Source organism: Callionymus lyra, chromosome 14 (assembly GCF_982586985.1).
Source record: "Callionymus lyra chromosome 14, fCalLyr1.hap1.1, whole genome shotgun sequence".
Classification (NCBI taxonomy): domain Eukaryota; kingdom Metazoa; phylum Chordata; class Actinopteri; order Syngnathiformes; family Callionymidae; genus Callionymus; species Callionymus lyra.
In genome coordinates, this window is record NC_141831.1 from 3,034,014 (window position 1) to 3,055,720 (window position 21,707).

General features: G+C 33.8%; 1 protein-coding gene across 1 annotated transcript; it reads left to right on the forward strand.

Annotated features, from left to right (window-relative positions):
* Window positions 1–10,047: 10,047 nt before the first annotated feature.
* Window positions 10,048–21,122, forward strand: LOC148065713 (transgelin-like). The gene is made up of 5 exons (XM_087807917.1): window positions 10,048–10,328; window positions 15,728–15,911; window positions 17,206–17,374; window positions 20,524–20,623; window positions 20,697–21,122. Exons 2-5 carry the CDS (start codon window positions 15,732–15,734, stop codon window positions 20,842–20,844), a joined length of 597 nt encoding a protein of 198 aa, XP_087664043.1. The 5' UTR covers window positions 10,048–10,328; window positions 15,728–15,731; the 3' UTR covers window positions 20,845–21,122.
* Window positions 21,123–21,707: the final 585 nt, after the last annotated feature.

Consider the following 21,707-nt stretch of genomic DNA (forward strand, 5'->3'; position numbering starts at 1 on the left):
ACGCAGAATCTGACGCAGGATCTGACGCATTACTGGAGCGGATCATCGCCAGAGAGGTTACCGAGGGAGGACCGGTCGTGGGGGGCGGTGAAGCTTTTAACATTATTAAACCCGGGGTCTATCGGGGGGAACACCAGCCGGACCAGGGAGATGAAGTGATGATAAAGTCGATTGTCGGATGAGACGTAGAGATGAACGTCATCCTTATTCATCCACTTAAAGGCCGTGTCGCGTTGGTATTGACATGTGTTCTGTGGTGATGCACACGCGTGTGCGAGTCGACGACACGGAAGCTCTGGCAGGGCTGGAACGGGGATGGTTGCCATGGTCACCAGAGGGCACTGATGATGAGGAGCAGGAGCAGTTCATGACACGAGCGCTTGAACCTGAAGACTTTGAACATGATAGAAGGTTGTTATTCACTCTATCCATCCATACATCCATCTATTCATCCATCCAATCATCCATCTATCTATCAGCAGTTCATCCATCTATCTATTCATCCATTCAATCATACATCCATCTATTCACCCATCCAATCATCCATCTATCTATACATCAGTTCATCCATCTATCTATACATCAGTTCATCCATCCTTCCATACATCCATCCATCTGTCCGCAGGTCTGTCTGTCTGTCCAACCATCCATCCATCCATCCATCTATTGATTTATCCATCCATCCATCCATCCATCCATCCATTGATTTATCCATCCATCCATCCATCTATTGATTTATCCATCCATCCATCCATTGATTTATCCATCCATCCATCCATCTATTGATTTATCCATCCATCCATCCATCCATCCATCCAACCATCCATCATCCATCTATTGATTCATCAATCCATCCATCGATTGATTCATCCATCTATCTATTGATTTATCCATCTATCCATCCATCTATTGATTCATTGATCCATCCATCCATCCATCCATCCATCCAATGATGATCCAAGTCCAAATTAACTTTATCATTATATTCCTGGACAACAAACCTACTTTTTAAGGGGAAAAATTCTGAATTTCTGGGACAAACATGTGACAATGAAGCTCTTGAATTTAACAGCTGATGCAGACGATGAAATCAGAGATGAAGGTTCATCTTCTCCTACTCTTACAACCTGATCTGATCTCAGAGCAGAACTATCAGAGAAGAATGATCCACTAGTTTCTTTGATTCGACCCATGATCTCCCCCTAACTGCCTTCAAAACCTCTAGTCAAACACAAACTCTATTGTTCTGCTGCAGTCCCAGGATTTCTGGACATTTGATGCATAAACAAAGTTCATCAATACCTGATATGTTTCCAGTTTCTTCCTCAGGACATGTTTGTTTCACGGATCAATGACTGTAATCACAGTTCCGTCCCGAACGTATCATTTATGTCGTTTAACAGCCGTCACCTTTGAATCATCGCTCGCCCTTGACAGACGCGTAAACAGAAATCTCTCCTCGTATTAATTATAATCTCTCATCCGTCCGCGGGGATCAATCGTCGTCACACAATAGATTTTCCAGCCACGTGTCTTCCAGGTTGACTCACTCCTGCTCATCGTGTTCACCCACTCGCTGACCCAGCTGCTCCATTCATTACCAGGTGATAAGACTCGCAGGAGCAGCGCTTCATTATTCCTTCGCCGTGATCCTGCGATACGTCTCGTCCGCCTCATTCACAGACATGACATGAGAGCTGCTGGCTGGAGTGTGATCTCAGGTTCACAGTCGCAACTAGAAAATAACCTTTGGAAACGAAGCTTTTAGTGTAAACGTGTGTGGAGCTGCAGGATTATCTAAACTCAATATCAACGCTGCAAGATCTCACCACAGTTTTTAAGACGCCGGGCAGAGAAAATAGTATAGGAAGTCTGATTGTGATATTGTCGATCTTGCATTGATCTATGAAAATAATCTCAGTAAGTCCTAGAAAATATCTGTTCCTTATTAGTTTGTTTTCATAACCAGAAGGATGTGTCTCGCCTGCAGTTCATACAAAACTCTGCAGACTGAATTCTGAGCCGCTCTAGTAGAAGAACTCACATTTCTCCTTCAAACTCTTCACTGGCTGCCAGTTTCTTTCAGGATCATTTTTAAATTCTGGTTCTTACTTTCAGATCTATGGTCAGACCTTCCATCAGTGATCTGATCCAGACTTACACCCCAGCTCGGGCTCTGAGGTCTGTGGATCAGAATCTACTGATGGTTCCTGAACACGGTTCAGGACCAGAGGAGAGAAATCTTTTCAGGCTGTTGCTCCTAAGCTTTGGAACAATCTTCTCTCTCTTTGCGCTTGATGATCTACTGACTCCTTCAAGAAACATGTGTGTTTGATGATCTACTGACTCCTTCAAGAAACATCTGTGTTTGATGATCTACTGACTCCTTCAAGAAACATCTGTGTTTGATGATCTACTGACTCCTTTAAGAAACATCTGTGTTTGATGATCTACTGACTCCTTTAAGAAACATCTGTGTTTGATGATCTACTGACTCCTTTAAGAAACATCTGTGTTTGATGATCTACTGACTCCTTCAAGAAACATCTGTGTTTGATGATCTACTGACTCCTTCAAGAAACATCTGTGTTTGATGATCTACTGACTCCTTCAAGAAACATCTGTGTTTGATGATCTACTGACTCCTTCAAGAAACATCTGTGTTTGATGATCTACTGACTCCTTCAAGAAACATCTGTGTTTGATGATCTACTGACTCCTTCAAGAAACATCTGTGTTTGATGATCTACTGACTCCTTCAAGAAACATCTGTGTTTGATGATCTACTGACTCCTTCAAGAAACATCTGTGTTTGATGATCTACTGACTCCTTCAAGAAACATCTGTGTTTGATGATCTACTGACTCCTTCAAGAAACATCTGTGTTTGATGATCTACTGACTCCTTCAAGAAACATCTGTGTTTGATGATCTACTGACTCCTTCAAGAAACATCTGTGTTTGATGATCTACTGACTCCTTCAAGAAACATCTGTGTTTGATGATCTACTGACTCCTTCAAGATACATCTGTGTTTGATGATCTACTGACTCCTTCAAGAAACATCTGTGTTTGATGATCTACTGACTCCTTCAAGATACATCTGTGTTTGATGATCTACTGACTCCTTCAAGATACATCTGTGTTTGATGATCTACTGACTCCTTCAAGAAACATCTGTGTTTGATGATCTACTGACTCCTTCAAGAAACATCTGTGTTTGATGATCTACTGACTCCTTCAAGAAACATCTGTGTTTGATGATCTACTGACTACAGATTTTCTGGAACTCCTGTTGTGTTATCAGTTTTATCTTGAGCTTTAAAGTATATACTTTATTGAGTATTGTTTTGATTGTTTAAGCGCTTTGTGACCCTGGTCTGGAAAAGCGCTATATAAATACAAATTACTTACTTACTTTCTTATCTTATCTTTAATAGCAACATGAACATTAAAAGAATAAAAGAATAATCCATCTGTCCATCGAAAAGACTGAAGTAACGTAGGACATGTGAAGATGTTTATACAATCTTGATCAAAGAATAACCTTCATGATTTACTTTGACTATATTTATCTGATGGTCAAACCAAGAGTACAATGTTAAACGAGTGATTTCTGCTCTATATTATCTTATCTCACCACAAATATTGGGCAAGTTCACCTAAAGACACGTGTCCACCTGGCACTGACTTCCTCCCCTGCTAGACTCTCTCACCTTTTCCTCCCTGTGACCTTCAGTTTACCCTCTGAACATCCACCTGAAAGAAACAGATTGTATTGATTCTTGTTATCTTTCATCTGCTCCTCTCACCCTTGATGTCTTCACGACTCGCTTGACTCGTCTTTTTTCAGCTTAAACTTTATTGATTTTCCCTGAACTCTACGCTTTTCTTGCCTAACATGACTAGACCAGAACATTATGACCAGGGGAGGAAAACAATAACAGTCTATGGGTGAGCACCTGGCTAAGCTTTGCTAAATAACCTTCAGGCTGGAGAAAGAAAAATGAACCTTGTTTGTGTTAAATGAGAATCCACATGAGTGTATAATTTTTTTTTTTAAAGAGTAGCGGATCAAAGACTCAGCCTTGAGGGACCCCAGTTCTAGGTCAACAGTAGCAGAATGTTCGAGTGGTGTACTATTTTTATGTTTTAAAACAAGCTAATGATGAAGTGTCTTAGTATTTAAGCGCAATATTATCAAACCCTAAACATGGAGATTCAACAGTGACAGGTTTCATAAGAATCCAGATTGTTTTATATTTAAGATACATTCAAAATGTGAGTTTAACAATATTAAAGATAACAACATTAGCATGATAATCACAATAAATGACATGTTGAAAAGTAGCTATCGTCGAAACAATGACGCTAACATTTACCACACTTTGAATGTAAAATGTAGAGTTAACGACCCATGAGTACATCGATCCTATAGTGCTAGCTAACAACTAGTCAACTCAACAGTTAATTTGATTTTTGTGTTGTTTCCAATGACTTTGCCTGTTCACCGGTTGTGTTGTGAAAGGAGAAACCAGTGCTAGGTCAACAGTAGTAGTATGTTCTATGGAACCTGTTCTATGTTAGCATCATTAGCAACCTACTGATGCTAACAGACATGCTAACATAGCACAGTGTTTTAGCATTTTGCCACAAAAGCTATTATCAAATTACGAAAACACTGTTTACAGATTTAACACTTTGAAAGGTTCCATAATAATTACTATGTTATAGTTTAGCTATACAAAAAAAAGAGCATTAGAATATGAAAGATCAAAACATTAGCATGCTAATGTTAAATGGTAAATGGAAAAAGTTATATCTCGTTGGAACGAGTCTCAAACAATTACCTTACAATGTACTTTGAATGTTATACGTTAATAAAATGTTATATTAGAAAGCAAACAACTAGTACATCAATCTTACAGCGCTAGCTAACAGAAAGTAAACTCAACAGCTAGTTCGATTTTTTTGTTGTTCCAAATGATCTTGAAAGTTTTTCATGTTCTGAGGTGGTTTTTTTTCCATCTAAACTTCTTTCCTCACATGATACTCTCTTTATTTCTAAATGCAAGATGGCACCTCAGATCAGAATCAGTTTTATTGCCAGTGTTAGTAAAAGGTTATTTTGTGGTAGACCTGCTTTTTCCACTTCACAAGAACAAAATCACCTTTGGGTTTTTTTCACAACTGGCCATAAATAAAGATGATTCCGATCATGTGGACCAGTATAGTTGTGAAAGATGAAACAATGTGTGTATAAAACAGATAAAAGAAATGGAGCGGGCCTAGGACGCGGCCCTGCAGGACCCCAATGCTCCTCGGCAATCGTTCGCACGTTTGAACGCGAGTATACAAAATAAGAGGAGGATGTTTGGATGTGTGGAAATCTTCGTGTTACCCATGATTCATTGCACCATTATCTCCCCGGCCATCTTTAATTATCTCTTTTTTTTTATATATTTCTCCAAAAATCTGGAAAACAAATTCCTTAAACTAAAAACACGATTTGTTTTCTTTCTTTTTAACACGTTTTTATCAATTTAATTAATGTATTAACTTACTTTCTCCTCATAGTTTGTAACTATTATGTTTACATTTGAGATATTAAAGTTTTTTTTTACTTTAAATACAACGTTTTTCCCGTTGCAGGAACTTTTTTACTTATATTTATTCAATATATTTATATTATGTTTGTAATTATAAGTTGGTCAATATTATTATATACTCATGATGTATTTAAGAAAATATAATAACAATGTAATTAAAACTAATAATTAATATAGTATGACTCAAAATATTCAATATTCAATATTAAACCAGGTGTGTATCGTGTACAGTATGAATACATGTGTTGGAATTGATTAAATCCTACTTTTGCTAAACATTATTGATTCTAACGGCACTTGACGCCGTTTTTATTGTGATTTAATGATGATTTAAAAATGTGGACCAGTATAGTTGTGAAAGATGAAACAATGTGTGTATAAAACAGATGAAAAGAAATGGAGCGGGCCTAGGACACGGCCCTGCAGGACCCCAACGCTAGGTCATCGTAGCAATGTGACTTTCAATCGATGCTATAGGACAAACACACGAGACGTCCAAAGATCAACAAATCAAGTCGATCCTGTGGAGAAGCTACTGTCGCCGAGGCGACTGCAGTCAAACGCGGCAGGATTGGAAACAATGGAGGTCGAATCTCTGGACTTTAGCAGCTGGTCGGAGACGAGGAGTCTAGAAAGAGCTCGACCACACATGTGCACATATTTCACGAGGATTCTGCCTAAGAGCCTGTAATCCCCCACCGGAGCCCAAATTAACCGGCGCAGCAATAAATTCACTCACTGTCGACTGCAGAGAAGCTGCTCTGGTCACGAAGAGCTTGGAGAAGATCTTCACCAACTCCATCTGAATCAAGGCTCATTTCACCGCCGAGACTCGGATCAATCGCTCACACGAACGACAATCTTCTTATTCCTAATTGAACCGCGGTTAAGTCGAGAACATGATGCTGACATGGAGGCTTTAAATACGACAGGGATGACCAGGAGCAGCTGGAGAGCAGGGATGAGAACCCGCCCCCCCCCCCTCCTGTCACCACATCTTCACCTTGAACATGTTCATGATGCAGTTGGTCAACATCTCACAGCGTTATTACACAGAGAGATGGAGAGAGGAGGAGATTTATATGGACGTTTGGGGGTCACAGTTTAGCGGCTCAGTAGCTGCAGAACTCTGAGGCTGCTCTGACACACAGCGACACCAAGAGGCGAACACTGGCCAGTGCAGCTCAGGTTGAAATCTAGTGACACATTTTTCTCCTGTATTACGTATTGCTTCCTTATATATAGATATATATATATAGATTCTACTTCTTTTGACTGACATGATCGTAGCTATTAAGCTACACTTTTCAAAACAGCCTCAAGACAAACTCAGGTTTGGGAGAAAAGAAAACACATGCAGATCAATAAATGTATTTGCAGTATTGAATGTTGGATTTAACAATTTAACATTTGACACTTTTAAGTTTTTTTATTGAAAATATTTTTTTAAAAGGTTGTATTTCGTTTCAATTTAATAAAATATACTAAAAATGAATGATTTTTTAACACTTTTACGTGGTTCTATATCGACATTTCAATAAAAATAATTCAACAGTTAAAAATGTTTAATTGTACCATTTAATATTTTGGGATTACATATTTATTCTCTCTCAAAGTTTTTAAACATTGATAATTTTGATTGTAATTTTATCAAACCTGAAGAATATATTGGTTTTACAATTTCAATCATATCATAATGAGATTTATACTGTACATTATACATTATACATCTTTTTTAACAAAATATTTCACACAAAATGTATATTATCGAAGATATTACTGTGTAAAAATTTAAATAAAGGTTGAATATCATGAATACTGAGCAGAAGATCCTGAATAAAGATGAGTTTTGTACCTTCACTCCTGCTGCGCCTCACCGGACCCCCCGGGGTCGTCGTCATCGGCGTGTCCTCGCCTTTCACGTGACCTTCGACCTCTGCCGGCACCTCTGTTGACAAACAAACGTGGATCATCGATTATCAGGACGAAAATACGTCAGAAATCTTTCTCCAGGTGATGGATGTGTCGCTCCGAGCGGCACAAGGTCGTCCGAGGACGAACTCAACGCTCAAAGTCAAAACTGAAACCATAATAATTCACAGTGAATCTGGAAAAAGATACCATGTTAGCATCGCGCGGCGCCTTGGCAGCTAGCCACAGAAGCCATTACCAAAATACTCAAAACATAAACATGAATATTTAACATGGCGACAGGTTCAACAATAACACTGAATGTGATATTTATCTTTAAAACACTTGAGTAGAAGTAGAAACATATATCAGCACATTATGTAGTATTGTCAACGCCGCGTTAGTATGTAGCTAATGATGCTAAGTGACTGAGAGTTAGCTCTGTTTTTTTTAAAAGAAAAGAAAATAGTCTTAAACTTTAACACAGACATTGTCAGCAGTTTAAAGTTACACAAAACTAAAATAGCCTCGAAGTTTTACCTTTAAAACACTTGAGCAGAAGTAGAAACATATATCAGCAGATTATGTAGTAGTGTCAACGCAGCATTAGCATGCTAAGGATGCTAAGTGACTGAGAGTTAGCAGCATTAGCATGCTAAGGATGCTAAGTGACTGACAGTTAGCTCTCTTTCTTAAAAATGAAAAGAAAATAGTCTCAGAAGTTTAAAGTTACACAAAACTAAAATAGCCTCGAAGAAGATTCACCGACACACAATAGTTTGTTAAAATATATTTATTAACTATTATTGTTATTATAAGTTATTAGCTAGTTTTTGGGCATTTTTTACCAGTTTATCCCAGATATTAGTGAAACAGGAAATTAATAAATAACTAAATGAGTGAAAATAATGAGATTAATTGAAATATTTGAAATAAAAAACACAATAAAAACAAGAATACTTTTTCGCGTTTTTGTAAAATAATATATAATACACGTAATTGTTTTAACATCCTTGCATTATTCATGACATTTAACTTATTATTTGTAAAACATATGTTTAATTAATTCTTCAGAAACCTGCAAATATTTACCGAACAAAGGTACCGTTCACACCTTGATGACGTCATAGACGTGCGACCTCCTCAGGCGGAGACTTCTTCCTCATATTTGATCCTCAAACTGAGAACAAACGAACAAACAAATTAAAAACAAATGATTCGTTTGCAGACTCGCCGACAGGCGGCGCTGCAGGTCAGCGGACGTGAGCTCACCTGTCAGGAAGTGGAGCTCAGGTGAGATTGTAAACACGTTTGAACGCGAGTCTATAAAGTAGGATGATGTTTGGAAGTCTTCGTGTTACCCATGATTCATTGCGCCATTATCTCCCACATATAAACAGAAACGCGCCATCTTTAATTATCTCCCCTTTAAAGTGATTTATTTCTCTAAAAATCTGGAAAACAAATTCCTAATATTTCAAAAGTTTAAACTATAAACTTGATGCTTCATTAAAACATTAAATCCTTTTTTTAAACAATATTTTTCCACCAAAGAAAACACTATTCATTTTCTTTCTTTTTAACACGTTCTTATCAGTTAAATTAATGTATTAACTTACTTTCTCCTCATAGTTTCTAATTATTATGTTTACATTTTAGATATTAAAGTTTTTTTTAACTTTAAATACAACGTTCTTTTCCCTTCGCAGGAACTTTTTTACTTATATTTATTCAACATATTTATATTATTTTTGTAATTATTAGTTTGTCAATATTATTATCTACTCATGATGTATTTAAGAAAAATACAATTATAATGTTAATAAAAATAAATTAAAGTATGACTCTTTTTTTAAATGTATTATTATTATTATTATTAACACTAGCTCTAAAATTTTCTAAAAGATTTTAATTTTTTAATACGGCATTATTAGTTATTAGTCGTTAAAATATAAGGATAGAAATTCAAAATATTCAATATTAAACCAGGTGTGTATCATGTACAGTATAAATACATGTGTCCATTTGAATAAATCCTACTTTGGCTAAACATTATTGATTATCTGTTTTTATTGTAATTTAATGAGGATTTAAAAATGTTTATCTGTCTGTCTGTCCGTCCGTCCACCCCTTCATCCCTTCATCCCTTCATCCCTTCATCCCTTCATCCCTTCATCCCTTCATCTCATTCACTAATGAATGTTTCTAATGATTGTAAACATGTGAAGATAAACTTAACGACTGTTTTGTTACATTTTTCTGAAGCTTCGTCACGTAAACAACATTTTTCTCCTGCGATCTCTTTACATCACGTTCGTCTGATTTTCCTCTTTCATTAAACGCCTCGTCGCCTCCTGGTCTGACATTACCCACAATCCCCCCTGTCCCCGACCAGGCTGGAATGCTGCGACTCCCCGTTGCCGTGGAGACCAGATAAGGTCATGAGTTGCTACAAGTCGAGATGTTTCTCAGGATGTGTCACGACCTGCTTCCTCTTTCGCAACACGAGTGTCTCGTTTCCGTTCCTGCTGCACAAACGTGGTCTTGACTCTGATCCAGGATCTGTGCAGCAGGAACTCTGCAGGATTCTCTCCCGGACCGAACCCTCGTCTTCCTCCCGGACGTCTCGGCTGAAGAAGGAATTCCGAGGCAGGAAGAAGGAACATCTGTGGGCGGGAGTGAAACACGAGGCCTGGGAGGCGCTTCCTGTTGGACGTGAAGTCATCGCTTCCACATCAGGGCGTGGATCTGGACCAGCTCAGAGACACCAGCAGACTCACCTGGACGCACCTGAGATCTTCTCCAGCGAGTAAGTGACCCAAGAAACTTGATCTTTCACACGAGGTTAGTGAGTCGTGTTTGTAGAACCAGAGTCAAGCAGATCTAGAACCAGATCTGCTGTTGCTGAGTTAATATTTATTTATTATCCTCGATGTGTTTGTTCGTCAGTCTCTGGAACTTTAGTGGTTAGTGTACGTTTGTGTTTAAACTCTTTTTGTGTTTAAACCTCTTTGTTTTCAAGCTTTAGTGTTCAAAGTTTTGTGTTAAAACCTCTTTTTGTGTTTAAACCTCTTTGTGTTGAAACTTTTGTGTTGAAACTTTTTCGTGTTTAAACCTCTTTTTGTGTTAAACCTCTTTGTTTTCAAGCTTTAATGTTCAAAGTTTTGTGTTTAAACCTCTTTTTATGTTTAAACCTCTTTGTGTTGAACCTTTTTTGTGTTTAAACCTCTTTTTCTGTTTAAACCTCTTTTTGTGTTTAAGCTCCTTTTTGTGTTCAAACATCTTTATGTTCAAACATTTGTGTTTAAACTTTTTTGTGTTTAAACTTCTTTTTGTGTTTCAACTCTTTTTATGTTTAAACCCCTTGTGTTGAAACGTTTGTTTATCGACAGGCAGGCTTGTCCAGTTCCCTCATTCAACTCTTGCTTCATGTTAAAAAAGTGAAGCTTGTAAAAAAGGCGCTCCTTCATGACATCACTCTATTAAACTCTTGCTTAATGGTTAACTAACTGGGATTTGAACCAGAAACTCTAACCAGCTTCAAATCACTTGAACATAATCAGCTAGCTTAGCATGAGTAGCTATCGTTGCTATAAACTAAACGTACGTAGAATAAATGACCAACATAAGACAGAAGGTCTCGAGGAGAAGAATTAAAGTCACGTTCTTTAAAACTACATTTATTAACTTAAAACTGTTGAACGAACTGATGGAATGAACTTTTGAGCAGCAGGTCCAGGAACAGAAGCTCCAGCGTCTGCTTCTCTTGAACGTTGGTCAGCAGATTATCGAAGGTCACAGGAGACAACAGGTCACAGTGACAACGAAGCAACAACAGATTCCACGAGTCAAAACAATTCCATTCATTGTCAGATCAGATGAGTTCAGCGGCGCTAAGCTAACGTGCTAACGTGACATCGTCATGAACCTCCGTCAGACGGACGCGAATAAAAAAACACGTTTCCTGTCGACGAGGTTTTTCGTTACGAGGAAGCAGATCCGAGATCTGCGTCCACGACACGAACTCGTGCAACAAAGAAACAAAATACAAGATAGAAATGATTGTAAAGACAAAGTTTAGACTTTATTTGAGTTTTCTCTGAACACATGAAGTATTTCAGATATTTAAATAGTATAAAGTATAAAGAGGTTTAAATAGTATTTAACTTGCATCTACATTTCATTTGATAGCATTAGCTTTTAGCATTTAACAACAGAAAAAAACAATAGTCCAATATCGCTAAAGTGTCCACTGAACCAGGAAATAAAACAGGAAGCAAAAGGAAAGAACAGGAAACAGGAAACATTAGTTTCCAAATAGTATTTCCTTACTTGCATCTACATTTCATTTGATAGCATTAGCTTTTAGCATTTAATAACAAAAAAACAATAGTCTAATATCTCCAAAGGTCCAGTAAAATGTCCACTGTACCAAGGAACCAAACAGGAAACAAAAAGAAAGAACAGGAAACTGGAAAGATTAGTTTCCAAATAGTATTTCCTTACTTGCATCTACATTTCATTTGATAGCATTAGCTGTTAGCATTTATTAACAAAAAAACAATAGTCTAATATCTCTAAAGTGTCCACTGAACCGAGTAATAAAACAGGAAACAAAAGGAAAGAACAGGAAACTGTAAACAAAAAAAACATGTTTAAATAGTATAAAGTATAAAGAATTCAGACTGTTCCAGTTTAGAGTTTAAAAGTTTAAATATAAATGTTTTAATACAAATATTTTAATAAAATATTTGTTTAAATAAAATGTTTTAGTAAAAAAGCTCTGGTTTCAGTTGCTTCATGTCTTGCTCAAGGGTCGGCAGAAGTGTCTGAAGATCCTTGAATATAATTCACGTCGACCTCTGACCTCTTGATGTCGTCACGTCTGCTGGAGTCGAACGGTTCAGAGTTCGCGTCGGAAGAGTTTGTTATCTCGTGTTCACGGATCTCGTTGTCGTCGCACCGACGTGCCCTCGAGCAAACACACCTCACGTCGATCCTTCAAAGTCTGGGAAAAATAGATCTACAAACTAAGAACAAACTAAGAACAAACTAAGAACAAACTATGAACAAACTAAGAACAAACTAAGAACAAACTATGAACAAACTAAGAACAAACTAAGAACAAACTATGAACAAACTAAGAAAAAACTAAGAAAAAAACAAAGAACAAACTAAGAAAAAACTAAGAACAAACTAAGAACAAACTAAGAACAAACTAAGAAAAAAACAAAGAACAAACTAAGAACAAACTAAGAACAAACTAAGAACAAACTAAGAACAAACTAAGAACAAACTAAGAACAAACTAAGAACAAACTAAGAACAAACTATGAACAAACTAAGAACAAACTAAGTACAAACTAAGAACAAACTATGAACAAACTAAGAAAAAACTAAGAAAAAAACAAAGAACAAACTAAGAACAAACTAAGAAAAAACTAAGAACAAACTATGAACAAACTAAGAAAAAACTAAGAAAAAAACAAAGAACAAACTAAGAACAAACTAAGAACAAACTAAGAACAAACTAAGAACAAACTAAGAACAAACTAAGAACAAACTAAGAACAAACTAAGAACAAACTATGAACAAACTAAGAACAAACTAAGAAAAAACTAAGAACAAACTATGAACAAACTAAGAAAAAAATAAGAAAAAAACAAAGAACAAACTAAGAACAAACTAAGAACAAACTAAGAACAAACTAAGAACAAACTAAGAACAAACTAAGAACAAACTAAGAAAAAACTAAGAACAAACTATGAACAAACTAAGAAAAAACTAAGAAAAAAACAAAGAACAAACTAAGAACAAACTAAGAACAAACTAAGAACAAACTAAGAACAAATTAAGAACAAACTATGAACAAACTAAGAAAAAACTAAGAAAAAAACAAAGAACAAACTAAGAACAAACTAAGAACAAACTAAGAACAAACTAAGAAAAAACAAAAAAAAAACAACTAAGAACAAACTAAGAAAAAACTAAGAAAAAACTAAGAACAAACTAAGAACAAACTAAGAACAAATTAGGAAAAAACCAAGAACAAACTAAGAACAAACCAAGAACAAATTAAGAAAAAACTAAGAACAAACTAAGAAAAAACTAAGAAAAAAACAAAGAACAAACTAAGAAAAAACTAAGAACAAACTAAGAACAAACTAAGAACAAACTAAGAACAAACTAAGAACAAACTAAGAAAAAACTAAGAACAAACTATGAACAAACTAAGAAAAAACTAAGAAAAAAACAAAGAACAAACTAAGAACAAACTAAGAACAAACTAAGAACAAACTAAGAACAAACTAAGAACAAACTATGAACAAACTAAGAAAAAACTAAGAAAAAAACAAAGAACAAACTAAGAACAAACTAAGAACAAACTAAGAACAAACTAAGAAAAAACAAAAAAAAACAACTAAGAACAAACTAAGAAAAAACTAAGAAAAAACTAAGAACAAACTAAGAACAAACTAAGAACAAATTAAGAAAAAACCAAGAACAAACTAAGAACAAACCAAGAACAAATTAAGAAAAAACTAAGAACAAACTAAGAAAAAACTAAGAAAAAAACAAAGAACAAACTAAGAAAAAACTAAGAACAAACTAAGAACAAACTTAGAACAAACTAAGAACAAACTAAGAAAAAACTAAGAAAAAACTTTTAAAAAAAAACTTTAAAAAAAAAACTAAGAACAAACTAAGAACAAACTAAGAACAAATTAAGAAAAAACTAAGAACAAACTAAGAACAAACTAAGAACAAACTAAGAAAAAACTTTAAAAAAAAAATAAGAACAAACTAAGAACAAACTAAGAACAAACTAAGAACAAATTAAGAAAAAACTAAGAACAAACTAAGAACAAACTAAGAACAAACTAAGAACAAACTAAGAACAAACTAAGAAAAAACTTTTAAAAAAAAACTTAAAAAAAAAAACTAAGAACAAACTAAGAACAAACTAAGAACAAATTAAGAAAAAACTAAGAACAAACTAAGAACAAACTAAGAACAAACTAAGAAAAAACTTTAAAAAAAAACTAAGAACAAACTAAGAACAAACTATGAACAAACTAAGAACAAATTAAGAAAAAACTAAGAACAAACTAAGAACAAATTAAGAAAAAACTAAGAACAAACTAAGAACAAATTAAGAAAAAACTAAGAACAAACTAAGAACAAACTAAGAACAAACTAAGAAAAAACTTTAAAAAAAAACTAAGAACAAACTAAGAACAAACTAAGAACAAACTAAGAACAAATTAAGAAAAAACTAAGAACAAACTAAGAACAAATTAAGAAAAAACTAAGAACAAACTAAGAACAAACTAAGAACAAACTGAGAACAAATTAAGAAAAAACTAAGAACAAACTAAGAACAAACTAAGAACAAACTAAGAACAAACTAAGAAAAAAACAAAGAACAAACTAAGAACAAACTAAGAACAAATTAAGAACAAACTAAGAACAAACTAAGAACAAACTAAGAACTGAAAAACACAAGCGTGCGACAAGAGAACCGACGAACAAACAGCGCAGGAACATCTTTGATCTTCTCACAGGAAACGGGAAAAGGGAGAACAGGAAGTGAGAGCACAAAATAAAAGTCAAAACAGAAAATAGAGTTTTATTAAGAATTAAACTAACAAAGACATTTTTTTCAATGTTTTTTTCTGCTGACTCAGCATTTTTACATTAAGAGACGAATCGATGCAGTCAAAGGGCCAAACATGGCCCCCAAACCTCACTTTAACCAGATCTGTACGAAGACTTTTCTAAAACTCACTCAATCAGTCGTTGTTCACATGATAACATAATACTAACCTTGAATTATTTATAATAATACGATCAATAATTATACGATCATTAATAACACTGTCATTACTCTGCAGCCTAAAGTTCTTCTGGACCATGAAGCTGTTGCTATGGCGACCAGGCGTGTTTACTCCTCTGTGTAAACACAACAATCTTGTCCAGAATGTCAGGAAGGAAGTCGGACAAACAGGAAGCAGGAAGTGGCGTGATAGATGGGACACAGACTGTGTTCGCCTCAAACTATTTCTGGCAGAAGTCGTGGCCGCAGAACATGTTGAGATTTGTTTGTTGCTGAAGAACCTGATGTTGCTCTGAACTGTTGTTTTGATTCACGGAAGCTTGTTATTCTTGATTTAAAAGAGGCTTAAATCCGTTCTATCATGTTCTGCAGAATCATGGCAACACATGGTCCTCGTTTCGGCTTCAGCCGAGAGGTTCAGTCCAAGATCGACAAGAAGTACGACCCGGAGCTGGAGGAGCGTCTGGTGGACTGGATCCTGGCTCAGTGCGGGGCGGCCGTGACCCGACCCGAGGCCGGGAAGGACCGGTTCCAGGAGTGGCTGAAGGACGGATGTGTGAGTGACGTGTGGCTGTCAATCAAAGTTTGTCGTCAGAAGATCGAAGGAGTCGAACTAATGTTGAAGCTTTGAATCTTTTATTGACATGTTTTTTTTAAGCATTTTAACAATCATTATTAATTATTAATTTAACATCATTTTTATATTTATTGATTCCTTTTATTATTAATTTGACAACATTTCTATATTTAAAGGTTTGTTTTTTTAATTGAATTTTGAATTTTAAATACTTTAACACGAAAACTAAAACGTTATTTGTTTTGTTTTTAATATAATTGGATTAAAAAAATTGGAATATTTTCAAAATTACAGATTTATTTTTTATGTATTTAATATACAAGACTAAAAATTAAAAAATATTTAATTAGAAAATGTTTTCTGAAAAGTTAATATATCAAATTCTACGAGTTAAAATGAAGAATTCACTTTCAAAATTTTACATTTGAATCCATTTTTTGAAAAAACAGATTAAACTTTGAATATAAAAAAACAAACATTTTTATTATTTAAAATATTTATTTATATATATATATTTAAAAATAAATTAACAAAAAAAAGTTTCAATAAGAAAATGAAATGTTAACTGTGTGTTGTCTCAGGGTCAAGGTGACCCGAAGCGCCCTGGAAAACAAATGTCATTGTTTTATCCCAAGGTCAACGACCTCCCAGGCTTCAATAAATACATATGCAGTGGTGGATGTTGTCTTGACCCTGAGACAACACAAGGGATACGACCAACACATTTGTTTTCAGGCCTCTGGGTCACTTTGACCCAGAGACAACACAAGGGATACCACGAACAAATTTGTTTTCAGGCCTTCGGGTCACTTTGACCCTGAGACAACACAAGGGATACCACAAACACATTTGTTTTCAGACCTTCGGGTCACTTTGACCCTGAGACAACACAAGGGATTCCACAAAAACATTTGTTTTCAGGCCTCTGTGTCACTTTGACCCTGAGACAACACAAGGGATACCACCAACACATTTGTTTTCAGGCCTATGGGTCACTTTGACCCAGAGACAACACAAGATTTACCACCAACACATTTGTTTTCAGGCCTTCGGGTCACTTTGACCCAGAGACAACACAAGGGATACCACCAACACATTTGTTTTCAGACCTCCCTGAGACAACACAAGGGATACCACCAACACATTTGTTTTCTGACCTCACTGAGACAACACAAGGGATACCACAAACACATTTGTGTTCAGCCTTCGGGTCACATTGACCCAGAGACCACACATGGATAAACGTCCTGAAGACACTGATGTTCTCCTGCAGGTCTTGTCTCATCTCATCAACAGTCTTCACGGAGACAAGAAGCCTGTGAACGTCAAAGGTTCTTCGATGGCCTTCAAACAGATGGAGCAGATCTCGCTGTTCCTCAACGCCGCGGAGAAGTATGGAGTCATCAAGATGGACCTGTTCCAGACCGTGGACCTGTACGAAGGTGAAGATCAGACCCACAGTTCAAGTCTCAGATACGAGCTCAAAACTTTTTCACTGGATTAGAAACGTCGACACGTTCTTAAAAACGACAAAAAACAGGTTCTGGTCTGCAGTGATGATGATTCAAATGTTGAAAGTTTTTCGAATTATAATTATTTTTATTTAAATAATTTGATTCAATATTGTCTTAACGAGAGGTTGACTTTTTATCTGTCATTTTTATTGAATTTAAACATTTTAATATCATTTTATATTAAAAAAACATCTTATCTTAATACAATTATTAAATGAATATATTGTTTTTTAATTCATAGACTTATTTGATATTTATTTCATTAGTTTAAGTCTATGAATTAAAGAATAATATGTTATATAGTGTATAATAATATGGTATAATAGTGTATAATAATATGGTATAATAGTGTATAATAATATGATATAATAGTGTATAATAATATGTTATAATAGTGTATAATAATATGGTGTAATAGTGTATAATAATATGATATAATAGTGTATAAATAATATGATATAATAGTGTATAATAATATGATATAATAGTGTATAATAATATGGTGTAATAGTGTATAATAATATGATATAATAGTGTATAATAATATGGTGTAATAGTGTATAATAATATGATATAATAGTGTATAATAATATGTTATAATAGTGTATAATAATATGGTGTAATAGTGTATAATAATATGATATAATAGTGTATAATAATATGATATAATAGTGTATAATAATATGGTGTAATAGTGTATAATAATATGATATAATAGTGTATAATAATATGTTATAATAGTGTATAATAATATGGTGTAATAGTGTATAATAATATGATATAATAGTGTATAATAATATGATATAATAGTGTATAATAATATGGTGTAATAGTGTATAATAATATGATATAATAGTGTATAATAATATGGTGTAATAGTGTATAATAATATGATATGATATAATAGTGTATAATAATATGGTGTAATAGTGTATAATAATATGATATAATAGTGTATAATAATATGATATAATAGTGTATTATAATATGGTGTAATAGTGTATAATAATATCGTGTAATAGTGTATAATAATATGGTATAATAGTGTATAATAATATGATATAATAGTGTATAATAATATGATATAATAGTGTATAATAATATGGTGTAATAGTGTATAATAATATGATATAATAGTGTATAATAATATGATATAATAGTGTATAATAATATGGTATAATAGTGTATAATAATATGATATAATAGTGTATAATAATATGATATAATAGTGTTAATAAAATGGTATAATAGTGTATAATAATATGGTTTAATAGTGTATAATAATATGATATAATAGTGTATAATAATATGATATAATAGTGTATAATAATATGATATAATAGTGTATAATAATATGGTTTAATAGTGTATAATAATATGATATAATAGTGTATAATAATATGATATAATAGTGTATAATAATATGATATAATAGTGTATAATAATATGGTGTAATAGTGTATAATAATATGATATAATAGTGTATAATAATATGGTGTAATAGTGTATAATAATATGGTGTAATAGTGTATACTAATATGATATAATAGTGTATAATAATATGATATAATAGTGTATAATAATATGGTGTAATAGTGTATAATAATATTATATAATAGTGTATAATAATATGATATAATAGTGTATAATAATATGGTGTAATAGTGTATAATAATATGGTATAATAGTGTATAATAATATGCTATAATAGTGTATAATAATATGGTATAATAGTGTATAATAATATGGTATAATAGTGTATAATAATATGATATAATAGTGTATAATAATATGGTGTAATAGTGTATAATAATATGATATAATAGTGTATAATAATATGGTGTAATAGTGTATAATAATATGATATAATAGTGTATAAATAATATGATATAATAGTGTATAATAATATGATATAATAGTGTATAATAATATGGTGTAATAGTGTATAATAATATGATATAATAGTGTATAATAATATGGTGTAATAGTGTATAATAATATGATATAATAGTGTATAATAATATGTTATAATAGTGTATAATAATATGGTGTAATAGTGTATAATAATATGATATAATAGTGTATAATAATATGATATAATAGTGTATAATAATATGGTGTAATAGTGTATAATAATATGATATAATAGTGTATAATAATATGTTATAATAGTGTATAATAATATGGTGTAATAGTGTATAATAATATGATATAATAGTGTATAATAATATGATATAATAGTGTATAATAATATGGTGTAATAGTGTATAATAATATGATATAATAGTGTATAATAATATGGTGTAATAGTGTATAATAATATGATATGATATAATAGTGTATAATAATATGGTGTAATAGTGTATAATAATATGATATAATAGTGTATAATAATATGATATAATAGTGTATAATAATATGATATAATAGTGTATAATAATATGGTGTAATAGTATATAATAATATGATATAATAGTGTATAATAATATGATATAATAGTGTATAATAATATGGTGTAATAGTGTATAATAATATGGTGTAATAGTGTATAATAAAATGCTATAATAGTGTTAATAATATGGTATAATAGTGTATAATAATATGGTATAATAGTGTATAATAATATGGTATAATAGTGTATAATAATATGGTATAATAGTGTATAATAATATGGTATAATAGTGTATAATAATATGATATAATAGTGTATAATAATATGGTGTAATAATGTTAATAATATGGTATAATAGTGTATAATAATATGGTGTAATAATGTTAATAATATGATATAATAGTGTATAATAATATGGTGTAATAGTGTATAATAATATGGTATAATAGTGTATAATAATATGGTATAATAGTGTATAATAATATGGTGTAATATTGTTTAACCATGAAAATAAGTGAATCAATGTTTTCTCACACCTGTGACGGACACAGGAAGTTGTGTAGTTGTGTCACATCGTGTGAAGAGGAAGTTGTATAGTTGTGTGTAGATGAAGTTGTGTAGTTGTGTGTAGATGAAGTTGTGTAGTTGTGTGTAGATGATCTGAAGAACGTGATCTTGTGTCCAGCACGAGACTTGGCTGCCGTCCAGAGGACCCTCATGGCTCTGGGGAACCTGGCCGTGACCAAGCAGGATTTCTACCAAGGAGACCCCACCTGGTTCAACAGGTGAGGCTCGTACCTGTGTGTGTGTGTGTGTGTACCTGTGTGTGTACCTGTGTGTGAGGCTGTGTCTGCGCAGGAAAGCTCAGGAGAACAAGCGCGAGTTCTCTGACGAGCAGCTCAGCGAAGGCAAGAACGTCATCGGGCTCCAGATGGGAACCAACAGAGGAGCTTCTCAGTCCGGGATGAGCTACGGACGACAACGGCAGATCATCAACGACCCCTGAGGAACCTTGACCCTGAACCGGACCTGAACCCTCGTCTTGACGTTCACGCTGACCCTGAACCGGACCAAACATCATCATTTCAAACCTTCGGCCTGAAGCCGATCCACGTCCTGAAGCTCCTTCAACATCTCACCTCTGGACCTGCTGGTTCAAGGACTCGTCTGTGGTCCTGAACCTCCTGCAGCTGCTGCCAGAGGAACATCTACATTTCAAAATCAGAACCTCTCGTACCTTGATCACGTGTCGAGTCTTTAAATAAAGTTTTATTGTCCGTCCAACGATTCTTCTCGTGTCACATGATCACATCCAAGGTTTAATGTCAACAACATCATGAAAGTGACTCTGAACGTGAGAAACTACAATAAGAAGAAAGTAGCAAAAGAACATGTTGTAAGTAAGTCATTGTTATTTGTAAAGCGCTTTTCCAGACCAGGGTCACAAAGCGCTTAAACAATCAAAACAATATTCAATAAAGTATATACTTTAAAGATAAAGATAAAACTGATAACACAACAGGAGTTCCAGAAAATCAAGGAAAAGCCTGAACAAATAAAAACGTCTTAAGATGTTTCTTGAAGGAGTCAGTAGATCATCAAACACAGATGTTTCTTGAAGGAGTCAGTAGATCATCAAACACAGATGTTTCTTGAAGGAGTCAGTAGATCATCAAACATAGATGTTTCTTGAAGGAGTCAGTAGATCATCAAACACGGATGTTTCTTGAAGGAGTCAGTAGATCATCAAACACAGATGTTTCTTGAAGGAGTCAGTAGATCATCAAACACAGATGTTTCTTGAAGGAGTCAGTAGATCATCAAACACAGATGTTTCTTGAAGGAGTCAGTAGATCATCAAACACAGAT